Raw genomic sequence first — 21,623 nt, 5'->3', positions numbered from 1 at the left:
GAGGGGAACAAAGGCAAAAAAATAATTTCACGCCAATCGGAGAATCCTACACAAGCTTGTTTGAAAAGTTAAAACATTCTGGCCTGATTGAGCCGCTCCTCGGCTATACTCCGGACCCATATGCAAAAGGTTTTGATCCTACTTTACGGTGCATGTACCACTCTAATGTTCAAGGTCATAGCATTGAATATTGTCGTGCTTTGAAAAGGGAAATAGAAAGAATGATTCAAGAAGGGATAATCGTGATCAAAGACAGTGACATGGAGTATGCGAATCCTCTTGGGAACTTGCTGACTAAAGTTAATGATATTGAAATTGGTAATGGTCTTGATAATATTGATGTGGTACTCAGCGGCTAAGATGCCGAGCTTGATAATTGGAAAGACACTCCATTTCTTGGATAGCCAGGGAGGAGTCTTGGTGGTTTAATTTGTTGTCATTTCTGTTGTCCGGGTTATTTTAGGGTGGTAATCCGGATATTGTCTTGCGACTCAAACCCTTCTATCCTTTTATTTTCCTAGTTCCTTTAGTCGTAGTAACTCATTTAGTGTTATCTAGGTTTGTTCCAGGGTTAACCCCAGTTTATTTTACTTGTTTTATTGTTCAAACCCTTTCACCATCTGTCTAATATAATTTTTCTATTTTCTGTTATTTCTAGTCATTTTTTTGTTTAGTTCTCTTTTCCTTTTATAGTTCTTTTCAAGCTGGATCTAGTGACATGATATACACACATAATTCTAGGCATGGTCTTAAAAGTTAGTTTAATCATGAAGCAATGAAATAATTTTGAAGATGATAGAGACACTTGAGGGAATAAGTACAGATTTGGACATTTCGAGATCATTTAAAGCCCGAACTATGTGAAACTGGGGCAGATGGTTTGGGAAGTTATGAGGACGACAAGAATTTGTTACAAGAAAGTGCGTCCCAGATAATTTGAAGCAAGCAACTCACTATTAAAAATTAGTCCCGTGGTGACGGTTCCGAAACCGTTGCGGCAGGAATTGAAACCGTTGTCGTAGAGGTATTGCGACGGTTTTGCGGCCGCTACAACAGGTATCGTCGCAATAGAGCTATAGGGACGGTTGTGTGTAACAGTTTCATAACCGATGCATAAGATGTCCTATTGCAACGATTATTCTATGAATGATATTGCGACGATTCTTTACTCTGTAAAACGGTTAAAAACCGTTGCAATAGAGTTTATTATCAACTGTTGTTCAGGCTATTGCTACAATTATTTTATAATTTTGCAGCAGTTACTTAATGCTAATGCGACGATTACGTTATACTATTGCAACGGTCACTTTTGGCTTATGCGATTGGGGCTCATGCTATTGCAACGGTTATAGTGATATATTGCGACGATTATTTTATGGGCTACTGCAACGCCTATCATATCTCTATTGCAACAGTTATACAAACCAACAATATGTAACATACCTTGAAATATATATAATTTACGAGAAAAATTTATTTTTAAACAAAATCAGAATCCATAATAGGTGTAATATCCATAAAAGCAAAACATTTAACAATATCTGCCACTGAATTGGAACACATAAGTTTCCAAAGTGTACAAAAATAAAATATTTCTAGTTTCATCATGAATCAACCTAATACTCCTAAGTAAGATCTTCATCAGTTTGGTCGCCTACTTCAAGTTCTCCACCTACAAATAATCAAAAAACAAACAATTTAGCAAAAGTTCTATAAAAGGATTTCATTTAAAGATATGTATATTAATGTCATGACACACGGTAAGATTAAACAAATTGACAAATACACAAGGCCAAACCCATATGTGGCCCCTCTAACTTGGCGCCAAAATTCATTTGGAGGTCAACTTAGCGATGTTTCATTTAAACACTCCAACTATATTTCAATTGTTCCACTTAAACACAATTTACAAACTTAAATCCTTGTAACTTATACAGCCAACAAAAAGTTGCAACTGTTTTATCTAAACACCTATCCTAGAAATTAATATAAAGAAGCCACATACAGGATGCTCTTCTCAACCATCAGACCTACACCCTCGACTCAGTCGACCTCTCACCTGACTTCTTTAAGCTACCCAATATACCATCAATCGACTTATCCTTAGTATCCACAGATTGGTCAGTTACAAACGAATAAGTCTTCTGCCTCCTCCCAGTGGCAGAATTTTTCATTTTGTCCGCTAATATTGAAGTATCTAATTTTGAACCATCGGTTGAAGATTCTACCATGCCATCAAAATTTACAAATTTACATAGTACAATTACATCCCCATGCAACAACAAGAACCCCTTTTAGTTCTAAGCTTCACATTAACAATATTAAAACCATCTTTAGAAACAACAAATTACAGGAATAGCAAAAAATTCCAATGTCAACACCATTTAACCAGCATAAGAAACCAGCAAAGACAACATTAGTTTCTACGACCAGTAAACCAAGAAAACACCAGAAAAGCTTGGTTATAAACCAAAATTTACAATTAGAACTAGAAATTCAACAACAACATAAAAAACTAGTGACATCCTACAAGTGAGGAAAATGAAACCAACAATGTATGAACCGGAAAAAATAGATGGAAGAAAGTAATAGCAATAGCGATAGCAATAGCAACAAGCACTAACAATGACAAGGTACTAGAAAACCGATGCGGAAGATAATATGAAAACATCCATAATACTAGCAATCTAAGAACAACAATTAAATTCTGATGCCTTTATAAATCCAATGTTGGACTGGTTTCACCTATAATAGTCTAATAAACCTTGTCATATCATATCAACTGTCAATATATGCACATAAGTGGGAAAGAAATTGAAGAAACAGAAAAGAAAATGACAGACAAAAGTCATCAACAGCATTGCATTCAAATTGAGTTCTCTAGCAGCAAGAATACTAAACTACATCCCTCAAGAATAGCAACAAGTATATGATACAATGTGACAACACTTCAGAACATAAAAGGTGACATAGCGCAACATTAAATAATGAAGTACATATACCTCAACTAACCAAAAAACATTCTGTTGATCTAAGGAACCACATAAAATCTACAACCCACATCTTTAATCAAGAAAATGACAGATCAAGCAGTTTCTACTACAAAAAGTACATGAACAAGAAGCAGATTCTTTTACAAAAGATACATGAACGGAAGTCAACACAGGCAAAAACAAATTCTCCAGCATTTTGGGCAGAAACTGGAAAAATTGGGCAGAATTTTTCTAAAAAAATTCGCCAGCATTTCGGCACTTTTTGGGCGTTTAAAAAGAAGAAGAAGAAGAAGAAGAATCAACAACAATCTAGACTCCAATATGGAAAACTCAAGCCACAGTAAAATTCAATACATATATTAACAAATATCAGCAGCTCTACAGTTGCTAAAATATAAATTTTAGTCTGGGAATAAAGTGATGCTAACCTTGATTATTGCTACCTGTAGATGGTCGACGGATCAGTTGATTAGCAGCTTGTGGTGCAGAGGTAGTTTCTCCTAGTGACGAAACAAACAATGTTGCTAGTATGTTTGGATTAATTAATCCTGCACGCTGAAGTTGAGCAATTACATCTGCAGTAATTTCTTGTCGCATAGTTCTCATTTGTTCCTCCATCTTTCGAATCCTTTCTTGTATTTTTTGCACTGTATCATTTGTGGAATTTGAAGTCGGCATGAAATGGCCCACTTTTCCTTTCAAAGTAGTCTTTGTAACCCTCCGTCCATATAATCTTAAACGTCCTGGATGTTCCGGACCCATGACAGATGAAAATGCATCAATAGACTGACTGTCATCTACACTTTATTGTGTTTCAATTTTTTCCATTTCAGCCTAACAAAGCAAATTCAACAAAAGAATTAAAGTAAATAAAAAATAAGAAAGAAGAATAAATAAAATGATCTCATCTAAAACTTGCATATAGATAATATTCATAAAATTTTACTAGTTGTATTTTCGTGTGAGTGCTTGTACGCATGCCCAGGTTTTCTTGCTATTGTGGCCACAAACATCTCCTTAAGTGATACAGGTTCCTTTGTTTTTTCCTATTCGCACGAAAATGGATATAATAGATCTTTAAAAAACATAATAGATATAATAATAAATAATAGTACGCACCAATTCATTACGGATTACTGGAAAACTTATTTTGCCAGCAGTGTGTGGATCCGTCAACTTTTTTCGATTCTCCTTGTTGATTTCGGATGATCTCTACAAATAAAATGAATCAATACAATACAATAAACCAAAATAGAACAACATTATTTGCAGCAACTTGTGAGATGCACAGAACCAATATGTAGAGTTATAGCTCAGCTACTTGTGAGTTATTTGCAACAACTTGTGGTCTCTAAACTAGCAAAGAATGAAGGAGAGTAATTGACAAGATTCACTATATCAGAGTATGCTAGGATATACAAACTGTAGAGTTATAGCTTTATGTTGCAGCGACTAAGCTTGTTGGGATACTTTTCGTTGAACTTGATAACCAATCTATGAAGTTCTTATTTAAAACCCTTCCTTATCTTTAGAGTATTCCAAGCAAAAAAACATTATCGGTATCTTTGGATACTTATGAATTTGAGTAACAAGTGTCGTGAAGACGACCACAACATTTGCAACAGGAGCATTGAAGATGTATCCACGTTCACAAACAATTACTTAAGACTCCACAAAATCCCCACAGTTTCCTAAGTTGAAGGCCGTTGCAGATATCTTGAACATATCAGAATTAGAGTGAAATCTAATGGAGAAACCTAGAAGCTAAGTGAATTCTCCATTTTAAGAGTTTCCCCACCAGCTAGAATTTGATATTTGACATGCTCAAAAAGTAGAATGCACTAGCAACTATATCAGAAGAACCATGAGATGCACAGAATCATGAGTTGCACTTCAAAGGCCCTTAAATCATGCCAGAAGAACCATGAGATGCACAGATATGCACTAACAGCTATATCAGAAGAACCATGAGATGCACAGAACCATGATCATGGTTTATATACTGGTTGTAACTATTGTCAAAATCATGGTTTATATTTACCTGTAGTTTATCAGAACTCCAATATTTCAGGAACTCTTTAAACTGATATTCTGGTATATAATCGGGCCTTTTTGCCATTCGAACTTCATCATTTTGATAGGCATCATAATGATCTTTCTTCAGTTGACTTTTATGCCTTCTCTAAGCATTTCCAATTGAAAATAAAGTCCATATTTTTGCAGCATCAGGAATATCATACTTCAACTACAATTTAATTTCATTTGATTAGCAGAAATTGTAACATACTTTTAACAAATAACTGAACATTTGTATCGGAACTTCAAACCTTGGTATATGTCCATAAATCGTCTTTTGTGTCCATTTTCCTCCAATCCAATATATCCATTGGGCAAAGAGTTGCAGTCCTTGCCAATGTACCGAGAAAGCTACCAAACTCTCTTACATCTTCTTTAGTAGGACCAATGGGCTGATTTAAATTGTTAAGTGTGATCACCTTACGCGTCTTTCGGCTATGGACACTACGCATTTGTGTCCTGCCTCTTTTTTTTTGGAGTTACAGGACCAGAAGCTACAACAAAACACAAAAAATCAGAGGTGACGGATGAATTCAGTAAGATTCTAAGTTATGTAGACTTACCTTGTTCTTCGGATCGTTCATTAGCTGTAGGAGTGGTAGAATATATTTGCATCTGCTCATCTACAATGTGCCCCTCTACAAATTGCTCCTCTACATGTCGTTCATTTGCTTCAGATCGTTCTCCTATTGTTGGTTGTTCTTCAATTAGTTTTAGCAGATGCTCTTTCTCTAACCGTATAGCTTGAACGGTTTCTTTTGTTGTCAATGTTTTTTTTTTGCCAAACATGATAAACTTCCAGCTTGAACATATGACAGGTTTTTCTTTTTTTATTTTTTCTTGAAGACCCTTCTTGACCCATGACATCTAAATCTGTGTAAGTTTAAGAAAATCAAAGCTAATCAGGTTAGACAATGGAACATAACAAAGAAAAAAAAGGAAGAAAAGGCGTGAAAGAGAAATTTTGTGCCACTTACTTGAAAGAGAAACTTTATGCAACTTACTTGAATCTACCATCAGTAACAATTGCTGGTATAAAACCTGTAAAATTGAAGCAATTCAATATAGAGCTGTAAGGAAAAAACAAATGCAAAAAGTCTAAAAGCATACAAACAAGAAAAACAATCACATAATATTTCTAAAAAATGGCATTATTACTCACTACAAAACAATGACGACTATATATTTAAAGAAGTTCAGAAGATCATTTATCAATCATTAGCCTCCATCCAATCCCAATCAGTATCATCATACTCATCCTCCTCTTACGATGTTTCCATAGTTGTATCTTGTGATTGAGAAGGCGTATCAATGATATCAGCAGGTATATCTTCTCTCGACCATCTGGCATCCACGTCGAGTAATATATTTGATGAACCAATATCATCATTAGGCTCTCTCCAAAATGTTTCTCCAATATTAGGACAATTCTCTTCTTCCAAATCATATAAATCAACAGGGACTTTATTTCTTGCATAATAAACATCTTTCTCAATTGGATCCTCCACATAAAAAACTTGATGTACTTGAGATGCTAGTACAAAAGTATCATCTATACTGCATTTTTGGTTGAAGTATACCCGCGTTAATCCATATCCATCAATTTCATTATGAAACCAATCATATCTAAATAGCACAACACTAAAACAGTCCCAATAATTAATTTTAATTATATCATGAATAGCTCCATAGTAGATAACCGTTCCACCGATGGAATTTTGGTCCCTAGCACTAGCAAAACTATCTGTTGTTGCTGACAAAGTCACTCCATTATTTTGAGTCTTGCATGGAGCATCTCGTTCCATTGTATGAAATCGATATCCATTAATGAAATAGGCAGTATATCTTTTAGCCACTGTGTTAGGCCCTTTAGCTAGCCATCTTAAATGATTGGGCACTTCAACATTTTTAACTTTCTCTCTAAGCCAATTTTCGAATTCTCGACTATGAATTCGTGCTTTTAGCCATGCATTTCCTTTAGTATGATTGTCAATGAAATTCTTATGTTCCCTGTAAGTATAAATATAAAATTTAATCATTAGACCATAGGAGATACAGTTTAAAATATCTTATCATGAAAACAATAAAGTTTAAATTACAAATGACAGTTATATATTTTATCTTACTTGATAAATGCTTCAACTTGTTCATCTCCAGTATTGAACAAAACATATCGATGTGCTTCAGACTATAACTATAAATCCATGTCAAAAATCTTGCCTTTCCTTTTATTCTTACTTCCGATTGGATGGCCTATATTAGGAAATATAGGTGAAGAATCATCTCCCTCTATTTGAATGACTTCATCATCTTCAGTTTGATAGCGACTAAATCTTGTCTTCACCCCATCATGTAAGTATCTCGAACAAAAGTTCAAGCATTCTTCTGCCAAAAATTCCTCTGCTATTGATGCTTTTGGATGAGTTCGATTACGAACAAATGCTTTGTACTTACACAGGTTTCTCTCTAAGGGATACATCCAACGCAAATGAGTCGGACCGCCAAGCTTAATTTCATTCACTAAATGGATAGGCAAATGTGTCATTATATCAAAAAAGGTTGGTGGAAAAATTGTTTCGAGGTCACATGCTATATCTATAATTTCAGACTGCATTTTATCAAGATCACTTTGCCTTATAACCTTACTACATATGGTTCTAAAATAATTTCCCAACCTAATCAAGGCCAAAGAGACATTCTTGGGTAACACTTTTATAACCGCAACTTGGAGCAAGTAATGCATTATGAAATGACCATCATGGCTCTTGTATCCTGATATTTTCATCTCCTCCACTTGCACTCGATGTGATATATTTGAGGCACACCCTTTTGGTAATTTGGCATTCTTTAAGACGGTGCAAAATAATCTTTTTTCTTCCGGTTTCATGGAGTAACAAGATTTAGCTAGATGAACTTTTCTATTTTTATCATCTTTTAATGGTTGAAGCTCCTTGCGTATCCCCACTTCTTGCAAGTCATAGCGAGAATTTACATGATCCTTGGACTTTTCAGGTATATCTAACAAAGTCCCAAGCTAGATATCACATATGTTCTTCTCTATATGCATCATGTCAAGATTGTGCCTCAATTTATTATGTGCCCAATATGGCAATTCAAAAAAGATGGATCTTTTCTTCCACGGACCGTCATTACGCCGAGGCCTTTTCTTTTGGCCTTTTCCAAAGATAATATTGAATTCACGTAGTTCTTCGAGCACTTCTACCCCCGATAAGGGAGTAGGCATGGCTCGATGCTCCTCTTCACCACTGAATGATTTCTTATATTTCCGAAATGGATGATCATGCGGTAAAAATGCTCGATGCCCCAAGTAACACATCTTACTACTATGTTTGAGATATTGAGAGCAAGTATCATAATTACAAGTGGGGCATGCCCATCTCCCCTTGGTGCTCCATCTGGAAAGCATTAATAATGCTGGAAAATCACTAACTGTCCACAATAAGGCTGCACGCATTAAAAATATTTGGTTAGTTTTCAGCATCATATGTTTCTACTCCCTTTTTCCACAGTTCCTTCCACTCATCAATTAGTGGTTGTAGGTATACATCTATATCCTTTCCTGGAGATGATGGACCTAGAATGATCATTGACAACATTATATACTCCGGCTTCATGCAAATCTATGGTGATAAATTATAGTTCATTAACATGACTGGCCATGTACTATGGGAAATGCTCATGGTTCGAAATGGGTTAAAACCATCGCTTCAAAGACCCAATCTAACATTACGAGGATCTTTAGAGAAGTCTGGGTACAACAAGTCAAAATCCTTCCAAGCTTCCCCATCAGTAGGATGTCTTATATTTCCATCTTTGGGTCGTTCAGTAGCATGTCATCTCATTGCTATAGCTGCTTTAGAACACATGAATATCCTCTGAAGCCTAGGCTTTAAAGGAAAGTACCTTAAAACCTTTGCAGAAACTTTGGTGTTCCTATTAGTCAAGCCATCATGCACATTCTTCCATCTAGAAGATCCACACACATAGCAATTATCTGCCTTCTCATTCTCATTCCAAAATAACATGCAATCGTTAGGGCATGCATGTATTTTATCATAATGAAGACCCAAATCTTTTATCACATTTTTTTGCCTTATGAAAAGACTTAGGTAACTTAGCAAATGGAAATGCCTCTTTTATCAAGTCTAACAAGTCAGAAAATGCCACATTACTCAACCCATGAATGCATTTAAACAAGAACAATCGAATGGTGAAATCCAGTTTAGAGAAACTTTCACACCCTGGATACAACTCTTGTTTTCCTTCCTCCACTAATTTAAAGAATCTCATTGCATCTTCAGATGGTGCCTCTCTCACTTCTTCATGGCTCAAGTCACCTTCTACATTTCTAAAAGTATCATGAAGCAGACCATCAATATCGTCATGCATATCGGAACCATCATCATCATTGGTTGGATGTGGCAAATCTCTCGAGGAAAACCCTTCTCCGTGAAAAACCCATTTGGTATATCCATATGTAAACCCATAAGAAATTAAGTGATCCTCCACCACATTTCTATAATGCCAATAACGATTAAAGCACTTTTTACAGGGGCATAATATTTCATTTCCTTGGGAAGATCGTTTAAACGCTTTGTCGAGAAAAACATTTACTCCACAAATATAATCATCGGTGGATCTTCGAAGACCCATCCAACTTTTATCTCCATTACTCATTGAATATCCTATGAGACACATAAGTAAATTAACAATCAGTAATCCTTGTTCCAGTAAGCTACAATTGTAGCATTCAAGTGATGTTGTATCAATAAACCATTTAATAATTACTTTCCACTATTCCAAACTAGTTGTAAATATTTATTACAAAGCTGGAAGCCACTAGAAAAGAAAAATAGAAAGGTTATGAAGTTGATTAGTGATCAACGACACCTAACCTGCTCATGACATGAGGGAGAAAAGATCATATTTTATTGGAAAGTAATAGAATTGCAAAGGAATCAATTTACCTCTTATATTTCAATTTTACACTCAGAAATATACTGGTAATTTTGGGACATATACTCGACCATAAGCATCTAAAAGGGACCTTTCAGAAGGAGGATTTTTTAAAAATTACCAAACTTTGGGATCTTTTTGCAAGAGGATTTTACTAAAAACTCAATATAATATTATATCAATTCATAATTAAAATTCAAAAATCCAAAGTGAAGTTGTGGAAAATTGAAAAACAAAAAACAGAGCTGAAAAAAGAAAGAAGAAGAGAAGAAGAACTGAAGAAGCTCTCTGAACTGAAGAAAAAACAGAGCTTTTCTCAGGCTGTTCTATTGAGTGCAGCAGCAGTGATAAAAAATAGAACCAAAAAAGAAAAAGAAAATAAAAGAAGAAGAAAAATGAAGAAATTAAACAGCGAAACACAGGCTCTGTTCCGTTGCAGCAACAACGACAAAAAACAAAGCCCAAAAAAAGGAAAGAAAAAGAGAAGAAGAAGAAGAAAGAAAAAAGAGAAAAATTCGACGAAGTCACAGAACAAAAACTCGAAGAAAGAAGAAAGGAGATGAAGGAAGGAGAAGAAAGAAGAAAAGAGGTGAAGAGAAGCATACCTGATGAAGAAACTTGAAGAATAAAGGAAATTGCTGGTCTGCTGTCGACTAGAATGAGAAAGAGTAAAGAAATAGCGAGCCCTAATTTTTGTTTTAACAGATCGCTGCTGCTGTATTCTTCTTTTCGTTTTTGCAAAAAAACGACACTACAGCTCGCCACACGCTATAGATAGGCAGAGGCACTCGATAATACCATTTTCAGCTTCCTGCAAAAATTTGAGAATACATAAATCAGTTACTTTTAAAAGTAATATAATTCATCAGTTAAAATTTAAAATAGTAATAAAGTAAAAGCAAATCTAGTAAAACAGGTCATCGAACACAATGCTAAGTGTAATATCCAGATCTACTAAAAGCAGTATGTGATGGCACATAAAAGCAGTGACTGAGTTGAAATAACATTAAAAGCAAGAATAAAAGGAGAAAGAAAGAGAGACAAAAGGGTTGTGGGTGGGGAAAAATAAATCTTTTTTAGAAGTATATTGGATCTGCCTAGTCTTCTGCATGAAAACAAATCTTCTTAGTTTACCTTTGTCATCTTCATTTCTCAATCTGTCATATCTTGCAACATAAGAACCTAATATCCTAAATTTTACTTCTGATTACTCCTAATATATTCTAGTTGTTTGACTAGCCAATGGCTTCCGCATCTTATGTTAGCAAAATAAAATATGAATACCAACTGTCACACCACCTTTTTCCGCCCCCGCGAGGGGTGAAGGAGTTTTTTTCAATTAAAGGACAATCGAAACGAGATTTGTTTGTTTATTTCAGAGTCGCCACTTGGGAGATTTAGGGTGTCCCAAGTCACCAATTTTAATCCCGGATCGAGGAAAAGAATGACTCCATATTACAGTCTACGTGCCAGAAATCCGGATAAGGAATTCTGTTAACCCGAGAGAAGGTGTTAGGCATTCTCGAATTCCGTGGTTCTAGTACGGTCGCTCAACTGTCATGTTCGGCTTATTTATCTGATTTTAATACAATTATGAACCGATGTGCCAATTTTAACTTTTTACCACTTTATTATTATTATTTTTAAAAGGATGTGAACATCGCTTAAAACACGTCTTTGGACTGCGTCACATGAAATGCACCCACAATCCGGAACACATTTTATTTGATGTTTTGGGATTTGGATTTGGGTCGCATGAAATGCACACCCAAGCTTAAGAAAGTAAACTATTAAACACGCGCCTAAAGAGACTATCGCGTTATTATTTTGGGAAGGCCGTGAAATTCTCTAAACGGCCCTCCCGAATTCTAAGTAATTAACACATATATTTTTGTGAGGGCCCCGCAATCTGTGTGTTTTATTTGGCGAGGCTCGTCTCATTTTATTTAAAAGGATAAACCTATAGTGACTACATTTCTTCTATTAAGTTCGTCTCTAAAAATAAAAGGAAATCCCTCAATTAATTACATGCTGAAAAAGTCGAACTTATTAGTTATTAGTTTACGGCTAATGCAAATGGAAAATTGCAATCGAGTTTGTACAAAGAGAGATTGCTTCCGTTCTATATTCTATTATTTAATAACACTGGAACATGAGATTTACGCACAATAATATCAAAACAGATTACTTGTTCTTTGATTAATTTAAACTAACATTATTAGATGAAGAAGTTATGCAACCTCGTTACTCATTAATCAGTCAACTACATTTTTATACAAAGAAAGGAAAATTATATTCAAACACAAATCTAAACAGGAGGAATTCAACAGGAACAAAGCCTGATTAATATTTCATTTCGCTTCAAGCCGAGAGTGTACAAATGTGTACCTGGAAATGGCAGTACAAGAACAAAAGAAGGAGGAGTCAGCAGCAGTAATAACACAGCAACATCAGATTCAGCAACACCGCAAAACCAGTAACAACCAGTAGAATAACCCAGTAACAGATTGAAAACTCAGCAATACCAAATTGCAATCGCAGTCAAAGTAGAAGAGAGACGGATACAAGATGCAGTAGTTTACTGACTTTGAATAACACTCGAGGAAAGGCAAACGGAAATTATTCGAGTGAAAGTTCAAATTGTCTCTCTCTTTTACTCTCAAATTCTGATTTCTCAAGATTCTTTCAAGTTCGAGTCTCTCTCCTCTAAGTCTTAGTCTTTTCAAGTGTAAAAGTCTTTTCTCAGTTCAAGTCCTAAAACTCTCTTTCTTTTTTAAACTCCCCGTTTTTTTCAGTTCAGCTCTCAAGTATAAAAAAGTCTCTCTTGTAAAAGTCTGTATTCTCTTCTGTATTCTGTCCCTCCTCTATTTTTTCTGTCTATCCTCCTAGTCTCTCTCTTTAAAATCTGATTCAAAACCTCTTATTTATATCCCATTCCAAACCCTTTAATCAATTAATAACAACCACTTTCTCCTACCAAACCCACTATCTTCCCACTCATCCCCCACTACATTAAACAAATATATCAACTCCACCCCATTACATCTTGTCCCCCATGCCTAACATAAACAATTACCATATTCCTCTCCACTGCATTATGTCTTGTCCCCCATTTATATTAAACAATTATATCACCCACACCCCAATACATTTTGTCCCCCATGCTTAACATAAAGAATTACAAAATGTTCAATTACCAACCCCTCCGACCTTATTGCAATTACCATTTTACCCCTGAACGTACTGCGATTTACCAAACTACCCCATCAGCTATAACCAATCAATTAATCAAACTTAACCAAAATATAGCCAATATGACTAATTTCTAAACAAATTCAACAACAACTCATATGAACACAGATGAACAACATCAAATTAATGTGAATAAATCAACCATATTGGGAACCAATCCTGGTTAACTTAGACCAAAAATGGAAAAGCAATGAAACAACAATATTAACAACACAATACATGATTCATCAACGAATCAAAAACCAAAACATAAACTCACATTAAATCACTGGATTAAAATGAACTTCAAACCAAGATGAACATGAATTAAATCCATTTTAAACAACAAAATATGACGGATTCACATGATTAAACCAACATATTTTCCCTATTACAACTAAATTCTTTTAGACAAATAACAAGATCGAAGAAGAAACAATTATGAATTTAAACTTGAATCTAACAACATTAACAATTTCTGAAAAATACATAAAACACATGAAATAAATTGAAGAATAATTAATTAAATTTCAATTTGAATCTAACAAACATTAAACTAACAATTTCTACCCTAAAAAAATAAACAAGAACAATAAAACAAACATGAAACATACTGAAGAAAAATAAGAAAATGATAAATACGAATAGGTTAAACAACTAACCGGAACGGAACGACGATAAACTTGAATGAGGACAAATTTGTCCGGACACGATTATCGCGCCAAGACTGCCAACGACCTAACGGATCTTGAATTCAATGACGAACTCACCTTCCTTTTAACCTTGACGAACTTAAAACGACGATCGATGACCTCGACAAAACTTCGAATAAACGAAATGGTGGCAGCGGCACAGCTGAAACAAGATAGCTGCTTGTCGAGCAGTGACAATGCAGCAGAAGCGAGGTGCGTTTGGACGTAACAGAGCTTGGAGTCGAGGTTGTAGAAGACGATGACAGAGGCAGCAAGAAACAGCTGGTTGAGCAGCGGCAACAGCAAGAAGCAGAAGCAGCAGTGGACGCAGCAGCAGCAGACGTGAAGGGCAGCCGTGGGGAGCAGCGGGTGGACGAAGATGGTGGTGGGTTCAGCTGGAGGCTGCTTGGGTCGTTACTGGTTGTCGACTGTAGTCGACGGGAATGGGAGGTTGACGACGAGGAGATGAAGCAGCGGCCATGGATGCTTGAACGAAGAAGAAAACGCAGAGGTCGTTTGGGACGAAGATGAAGAAGCAACAACCATGAATGACTGCTGCGTGTGTCCATTTCCACTGTGTGTGTGTGTATATTGACGTGGTGAGGGGGTGGTTGTGAGGATGAGGGGGAAGGGCAGCTTCCATGGGAGGTGATGGTGGAGCTTGAAGATGGTGAAGGAGAAGAGAGAAAGAGAAGGGGGGGTGAGTTTAGGGTTTTTTAGGGTTTTCTTTTTTGTTTTGTTTTGTTTTGTTTTGTTTTTGAAATGCAAGATAGGGGGTGTTGGGTTATGGATTGGGTCGACCCGTTTTGAAATGGATCGGGTCGTGGGGAAGGTTGGACAATTGTTTGGGCCTGGGGTTGAAATTTGAAGAAGTGGCCCAATCCGATTTTTCTTTGTATTTTTGCTCTCTTTTCTTCTTTTATTTTTCTAAAACTAAATTCTAAAAATCCTTAAATTATTATTAAGAACTAAAGTAAGTTATAAAAGCGCAAATTAACTCCCAATAACAATTAACGCACAATTAAGTAATAATTAAGCATAAAATTGTATATTTGGACATTAAATGCTAAAAATGCAAAAGATGCCTATTTTTGTAATGTTCATTTTTTGTAAAACAAACTTAATTACTAACAATTGTAGAATTAAATCCTACATGCAAAATGCGACATATTTTTGTTTTTTTATTAATTTAACAAATAAACATGCACAGACAAATACAAATAATTATTTAAAAATATCACAAAATTGCACACCAAGGAAAATCATTTTTTTTTTGATTTTTTTGGAGTAATTCTCATATAGGGCAAAAATCACGTGCTTACAGCTGCCCCTCTTTGCCCGAATACACGAAGGGTTTTCGTGCAAAGATAAAGTGAGCGATTTTTGCCCATCCGAGTACTCCGTATGAAGCATTTTTTGAACAAGATTTGACCGAACCTTTGCTTCAGAGGTTTCCTACATATCCTGGGCTAAACAGGAATCAGGTCAATGTAGTTCGGGAAGTTTTGGTAGCTAGGACTACCGTGGGACTGCAATGTTACTGCTGTTGTAGGCTATTACCACTGCTTACCGATCTCCTTGTTACACCGTGCTTAAAAGAAAACGAGAAACTAGGCTAGACTGCAATTTGTTCTTTTTGCCTTGATTTCTTGTCAGCTTGTGTTTCCTCTGGTGCTTTTCTTCCGTGAATTTGGGGATGACACTGGCCCTTTGCTTTTTTAAATACCAGCTTTCATCATTTTTTTCGGTCCGCTGGGGACATGGCTTTCTTCATTAAGCTTTTCGGCGGTTCCTCTGGGGATACGACTTTCTTCATCAGATTTGTTATGCTGGGCATAATTTAATGTTCACAGGCCGCTTCTTTCAAAACGCGTCTTTTCTTCCTTTTGACTCAGGCGCTTGAATTTGTGCTGGGACCTCTTGTTGCAACCTTCTGCTTCCCGGTGCTGGGATTTTTATTGTTTCCTGCTGGGGATTCCTGTTGTAACCTTCTGCTTTCCGGTGGGGTTACTGATTTCAAAATCTGCAGTATAAGACTAAAAAGTATTCCTCTTGTTATACAGGTGGGCGCCTGACTTCAACAAACAACTTTGGAAATAAAACGCCATTCCTCTCTTCAGGCGGGCTCATGATTTCAAAAATAACTTTTAAAAATAAACGCCATTCCTCTCTTCAGGCGGGCTCCTGACTTCAACAAACTTTAAAAATAAAATGCCATTCCTCTCTTCAGGTGGGCTCCTGATTTCAAAAACAACTTTAAAATAAAATGCCATTCCTTTATTTAGGTTGGCGAGATTTCAACAACTTTAAAAATAAAACGCCTTTCCTCTCTTCAGGCGGGCTCCTGATTTCAACAACAACTTTAAAAATAAACGCCATTCCTCTCTTCAGGCGGGCTCCTGACTTTAACAAACAACTTTGAAAATAAAATGCCTTTCCTCTCTTCAGGCGGGCTCCTGACTTCAACAAACAACTTTAAAATAAAAATGCCATTCCTTTCTTTAGGTTGGCGAGATTTAAACAACTTTAAAAAATAAAACGCCATTCCTCTCTTCAGGCGGGCTCCTGATTTCAAACAAATAACTTTGAAAATAAAACGCCTTTCCTCTCTTCAGGCGGGCTCCTGACTTCAACAAACAACTTTAAAATAAAAATGCCATTCCTTTCTTTAGGTTGGCGAGATTTAAACAACTTTAAAAAATAAAACGCCATTCCTCTCTTCAGGCGGGCTCCTGATTTCAAACAAATAACTTTTAAAATAAACGCCATTCCTCTCTTCAGGCGGGCTCCTGACTTCAACAAACAACTTTGAAAATAAAATGCCTTTCCTCTCTTCAGGCGGGCTCCTGATTTCAAAAACAATTTTAAAATAAAAATGTCATTCCTTTCTTTAGGCTGGCGAAATTTCAACAACTTTTAAAAATAAAACGCCATTCCTCTCTTCAGGCGGGCTCCTGATTTCAAAAACAATTTTAAAATAAAAATGCCATTCCTTTCTTTAGGCTGGCGAAATTTCAACAACTTTTAAAAATAAAACGCCATTCCTCTCTTCAGGCGGGCTCCTGATTTCAAAAACAACTTTTAAAAATAAACGCCATTCCTCTCTTCAGGCGGGCTCCTGACTTCAAACAAACAGCTTTTAAAATAAACGTCATTCCTCTCTTCAGGCGGGCTCCTAACTTCAACAATAACTTTAAAAATAAAATGCCATTCCTTTCTTTAGGTTGGCGAGATTTCAACAACTTTTAAAAATAAAACGCCTTTCCTCTCTTCAGGCGGGCTCCTGACTTCAAACAAACAACTTTGAAAATAAACGCCATTCCTCTCTTCAGGCGGGCTCCTGACTTCAACAACAACTTTGAAAAATAAAAACGCCATTCCTCTCTTCAGGCGGGCTCCTGACTTCAACAACAACTTTGAAAAATAAAAACGCCATTCCTCTCTTCAGGCGGGCTCCTGATTTCAAACTTTAGGAGGAAATGCCTCTCCTATGGGTAAAACTAAATTTAGGAGGAAATGCCTCTCCTATGGGTAAAACAAACTTAGGAGGAAATGCCTCTCCTATGGGTAAAACTAAACTTAGGAGGAAATGCCTCTCCTATGGGTAAAAATAAACTTAGGAGGAAATGCATCTCCTATGGGTGAACCATTTCCTTCTTCCTGAATTATTTACTTACCTGTGTTGTCTTCCCTCGAAACTGCTGGGGATTATTTTGCTGGGGATGAATTTTCCTTTTCTTCCTTACCCACTCTGGGTTGTCCGACCCTCTTGAAACTTGGTCGAAACTCTGTTGAGGATGCTTCTACATCTCGATGGTCCGCTGGGGATAACACTGCGAACTGCTGAGTAACCCTGCTGGGGATAACACTGCTTAGGATAACTCTGCTAAGTAAATATGTTATCATACTCCTTCCAAAACTACTTCCTTTTAAGTAGGATGTTTCATTCCTCTGCAAACTACTTCCCCCTTTTTTTTCTTTTTCTTTTTTTTCTTTTTTGTTCTTTTTTGTTCTTTTTTATTCTTTCTTTTTCTTTTTTGTTCTTTTTTTTTTGCATAGCTTCTTCCTTCGAAGACTACCTCCCTTAAGACTTGTTTTGCCTTTCACCGAATGAAGCCGCTGAGGATACCGATTTTCACCAAACTTGTGTTGGACTCCTCGAAACTGCTGGGGATAACACTTGTTAGGGAATTATTTACTTACCTGTTGGGGTTATAAAATGTTATTAGCTGGGGATAACGCTGTCGAGGATAACACTGCTAGGGGATTTTGATTCCTTCAGAACTAGTGCTTCACTCTTCGGAAGGCTGTTGGGAATGATACTGGCCTTTTGCTCTTTCTGAGCTCAAGTTTCATCCCTTTGTTTTGTCCGCTGGGAAACAACTTCCTCCATTGAAACTTATTATGTTGGGGGCAACACTGGTTCAAAGACCACTTCCCTTGAGACTGGTGTTATCTTTATTCTTCCCCAAATGGGTACCTGACTTCCAGAAAATTTTCTAAATGAAAGGAAAATTTTCTGCCCCAGTTTGACAGTCTCCCTTATGGCATGCATTTCTGTCATCAATGCCATTTCCTTTACCTGTTTCAAATCAAACAAAATTTGTTAGTTTAAAATGCGGTGGTTGGTTGTGATACTCCTACTGGGATGGATTTTCCCTTTCTCCTTCCCTGCTCTGCGTTCTACAACTTGTTGGGGATGATATTATTTGCTGGGGATAATCCTTTTTGCTGGGGATATCCCTTTTCTTTTGTGGCATAGCTCGGAAACTGGCATTTCCCCGACCTTTTAGTCTAGTATGAATTTCCCCAAATCATGCTCACCGCTCTCCTTTCTTTGTCCATGGGCCTCGGCCTTGAGGTTTATAACCTTTGATTTTGGCAAGGATATCCCTCTTGACATTCGTCAATCCTTTTGTCAATTCCCTTTTGCTGGGGATATCTTTCTTGACACTGGCCTCGCGCTTGATTCTTGCTGACTATACCACTTGGATGTACTAGCCAGATCTCATCTTGCATAATTGTAAAGCTGATGGCATATTTTGAAGTCAATTCTCACTTGTTCTGACCAAACAGACTCTACTAGGGAAGGTTTCTATAAAAGGAGAAAGATAAACAAAAAAGGGGAACCGAATAAAGGACAAGGAAAAATATGACTCTTTAACAAAAAAGAGACTATAAATAAAACCCTATCAAACGCAGATACCGACTCTAATGGTCATGACATGTGCATGTGGCCTATTCTCTGCCGTCAATCGTCTTTCAAGATCTTCACTTGGCAATTCCCCATCTGATTCTTAATCTTATTCGACTTGTAGTGCCCGAAGGGTTTTTACTATCAAGCCTCTCTCATTTTGGTTTTCTCTCAGCTTTCATCGCCTTATGGTGTTCGTGAAGATTTTCACCGATAAGACTCTCTCATTTATATCACTTTCCAGCTGGGGATTTGGAGTGTTGCTGGTATGACTCTTTCTGCTGGGGATTAGAGTCTTTTCTGCTGTGGAACAGAATGTTATGTTCACCGGTAAGACTCTCATTTGTCTGACTTGGCATCTTTTGAAGACTGGTCAGAAGGTCTTTCTTTGGACCGTAATGTGGGTTTTGGATAGGCTAGAAAGAAAGGGTATTAAAGGCTCGAAAACAAACTAAATTTGGGGGTTCAAAATTACAACCTTCGGAACCATATTTGCTTACAACAAGCGCAACCCTTGCCCTAATTTCTAGCTTGGGGATTTTTTTTATTTTTGTTATAATTTTTATTACATTATGCATACTATGACCATTATGGCCATTATGCACCCTATGACCGAGCCATGAAGCGCCTACGTATCCTCTTTGAGGAATCAGGTCAAACGTAGTTCCCAATTCCTCTATTTTCTTCTGACTTTCTTTTGTTTTTTGTTATCATTTTTCTCTTCTTTTCTTTTTTTTTTCATTTTGTTGTTTTGCTGTTTTCTTTTCTTTCTCTTTTTTTTTCTTTATCTTCCATGTTCGTACTTTCTAGTCGTTGCTATTGATTTCGAACGAGGGGTATGAAAGAAAAATAAATAAGGCTCAAAAGGTGTAACGAAGGATAAAGTGTTTAGGTAGCAGAACAAAATGCCTTCGTCATTCCAGTCTTCAAAACATGCCCAGTGCAAACAACACATTTAAACAAAGATTTGTAGCCTCTTCCGATGGTGTTGTACTTGGCAAGTATATTCACACATTTGCCTTTACGTTGGGCGACACCCTCATGCCAATTTGGCGAATCTTGCTTTTAAACGGTTTTCTTTGTGTTTTACTTGCCCTAGTTCCATATGACTCGAGCTCCGAATAATCTCAAACCGTCCTTATTTCCTTTAAACGTTCTGATCACCTTTCAGGGGTTTTATGATTAACTTTTAAGAATAGGCCCAAACTGTGTGCGCATGTCATGTCACGAGAATCGACGCTGAACAAAAATGATAAAAGGACTGGAAATAATAAAAGACCGGATTTTGCATTAGACTACAGTGAAATGGTTTGAATAACAAAACAAAACAAACCAGAACAAAACCCAAAAAACAAACTGGACAAAACTTAAACAAACTGCTATGACAAATGGAAAGATAAGAAAGTTTGACACAACCCTAAGAATAATCCGGTAAACAGAAATGACAACAAAATAAACCATCAAAAAACTTCTCTTTTGATAACCAAGGAACGAAGCGCCCTCCCAATTATCAAACCTGGCATCTTAGCCACTGAGCTTTGCGTCAATACTGCCAAGACCATTACCAGCTTCAACATCATCAACCTTGGTCAGTGAGCTCTCAAGAGGATTCGCGTTCTCCCTGTCACTGTCATTGATCACAATTGCCCCTTCCTGAATCATTCTTTCTATTTCCTTTTTCAAGGAACGACAGTCTTCAATGCTATGTCCTCTGACATTGGAGTGGTATGCGCATCGTGCTGCCGGATCAAAGTTCCTTGCACGTGGATCTGGAGTACATGCGGGGAGTGGCTCAATCAAGCCAGCATGCCTTAGCCTTTCAAACAGACTGGCATAAGATACTCCGATAGGGGTGAGAGCCTTTCCTCGTTTCAGCAACCTCTCATTCCTAAATACTTGATTTGGCCGGAAACCTGATCCAGGGGGCTTCCGGTAGGCTTGTGAGGGTGGATAGGCCTTCTGTGGAGCTGGGTATTTGGACAGTGAAGTCCGTCCTTGGGAATCTCGTGGAGAATAGTAGCGTTGGGGAGGGGAGTAGTGTTGACGAGTGATGGAGCTACTTGGGTAGCTGGGAAAGCTGCCATAAGTGGGTTGGGATGGAGAGTATGGGGGATATTCCGTTATGGTGTTGGGTGCTTGGGAAATGACAGAGTTCAAGAGGCTTGGTGGTGGAGGGGGCGGTGTTTTCCCAGTTATCCATGCCTGATACATGTCTGCCACATGCTGTCTCAGCATTTTCACTTCTTCTACTAACCCGTTGTTCCGTTCGACCAATTGTTGTCGGTCATCAGTACCGACCCACTCTGTTCTGAGGTTCTGTGTCATTTGCTTTGCAGGGAGGAGTTACCACAACCAACCACTTTTCTATATATGAACACAGCAAAGGGAAGCCATCACGTTAGTGTTAGGGCATTTGACAGATAATCATATATCAGAGATGCAATGCACCTAAGCAGTTAA

The 21,623-nt window shown here is 37.1% G+C and overlaps 1 protein-coding gene across 1 annotated transcript; it reads right to left on the bottom strand.

Annotated features, from left to right (window-relative positions):
- Window positions 1-5,936: 5,936 nt before the first annotated feature.
- LOC138869350 (uncharacterized) lies at window positions 5,937-11,195 on the bottom strand. Its single transcript, XM_070146964.1, has 10 exons — window positions 11,181-11,195; window positions 10,845-10,857; window positions 9,157-9,775; window positions 8,994-9,056; window positions 8,214-8,485; window positions 7,308-8,087; window positions 7,196-7,250; window positions 6,339-7,079; window positions 6,074-6,139; window positions 5,937-5,967 (listed from the first exon to the last, which is right to left on the bottom strand). Exons 1-10 carry the CDS (start codon window positions 11,193-11,195, stop codon window positions 5,937-5,939), a joined length of 2,655 nt encoding a protein of 884 aa, XP_070003065.1.
- Window positions 11,196-21,623: the final 10,428 nt, after the last annotated feature.

Source organism: Nicotiana sylvestris, chromosome 5, assembly GCF_000393655.2.
Source record: "Nicotiana sylvestris chromosome 5, ASM39365v2, whole genome shotgun sequence".
NCBI lineage: Eukaryota > Viridiplantae > Streptophyta > Magnoliopsida > Solanales > Solanaceae > Nicotiana > Nicotiana sylvestris.
Note: the sequence above shows the minus strand (reverse complement) of the source record. Positions and strands in the feature narration are given on the sequence as shown.

Excerpts from the sequence above, each read along its gene's own strand:
- LOC138869350 (XM_070146964.1), bottom strand. Across the intron at positions 9,057-9,156 it reads AAATGTGATAAAAGATTTGG|ATGGAAGAATGTGCATGATG; the intron begins GTCTTCATTATG and ends TGGATCTTCTAG. Across the intron at positions 5,968-6,073 it reads GTTACTGATGGTAGATTCAA|CTTTGATTTTCTTAAACTTA; the intron begins GTAAGTTGCATA and ends TAACCTGATTAG.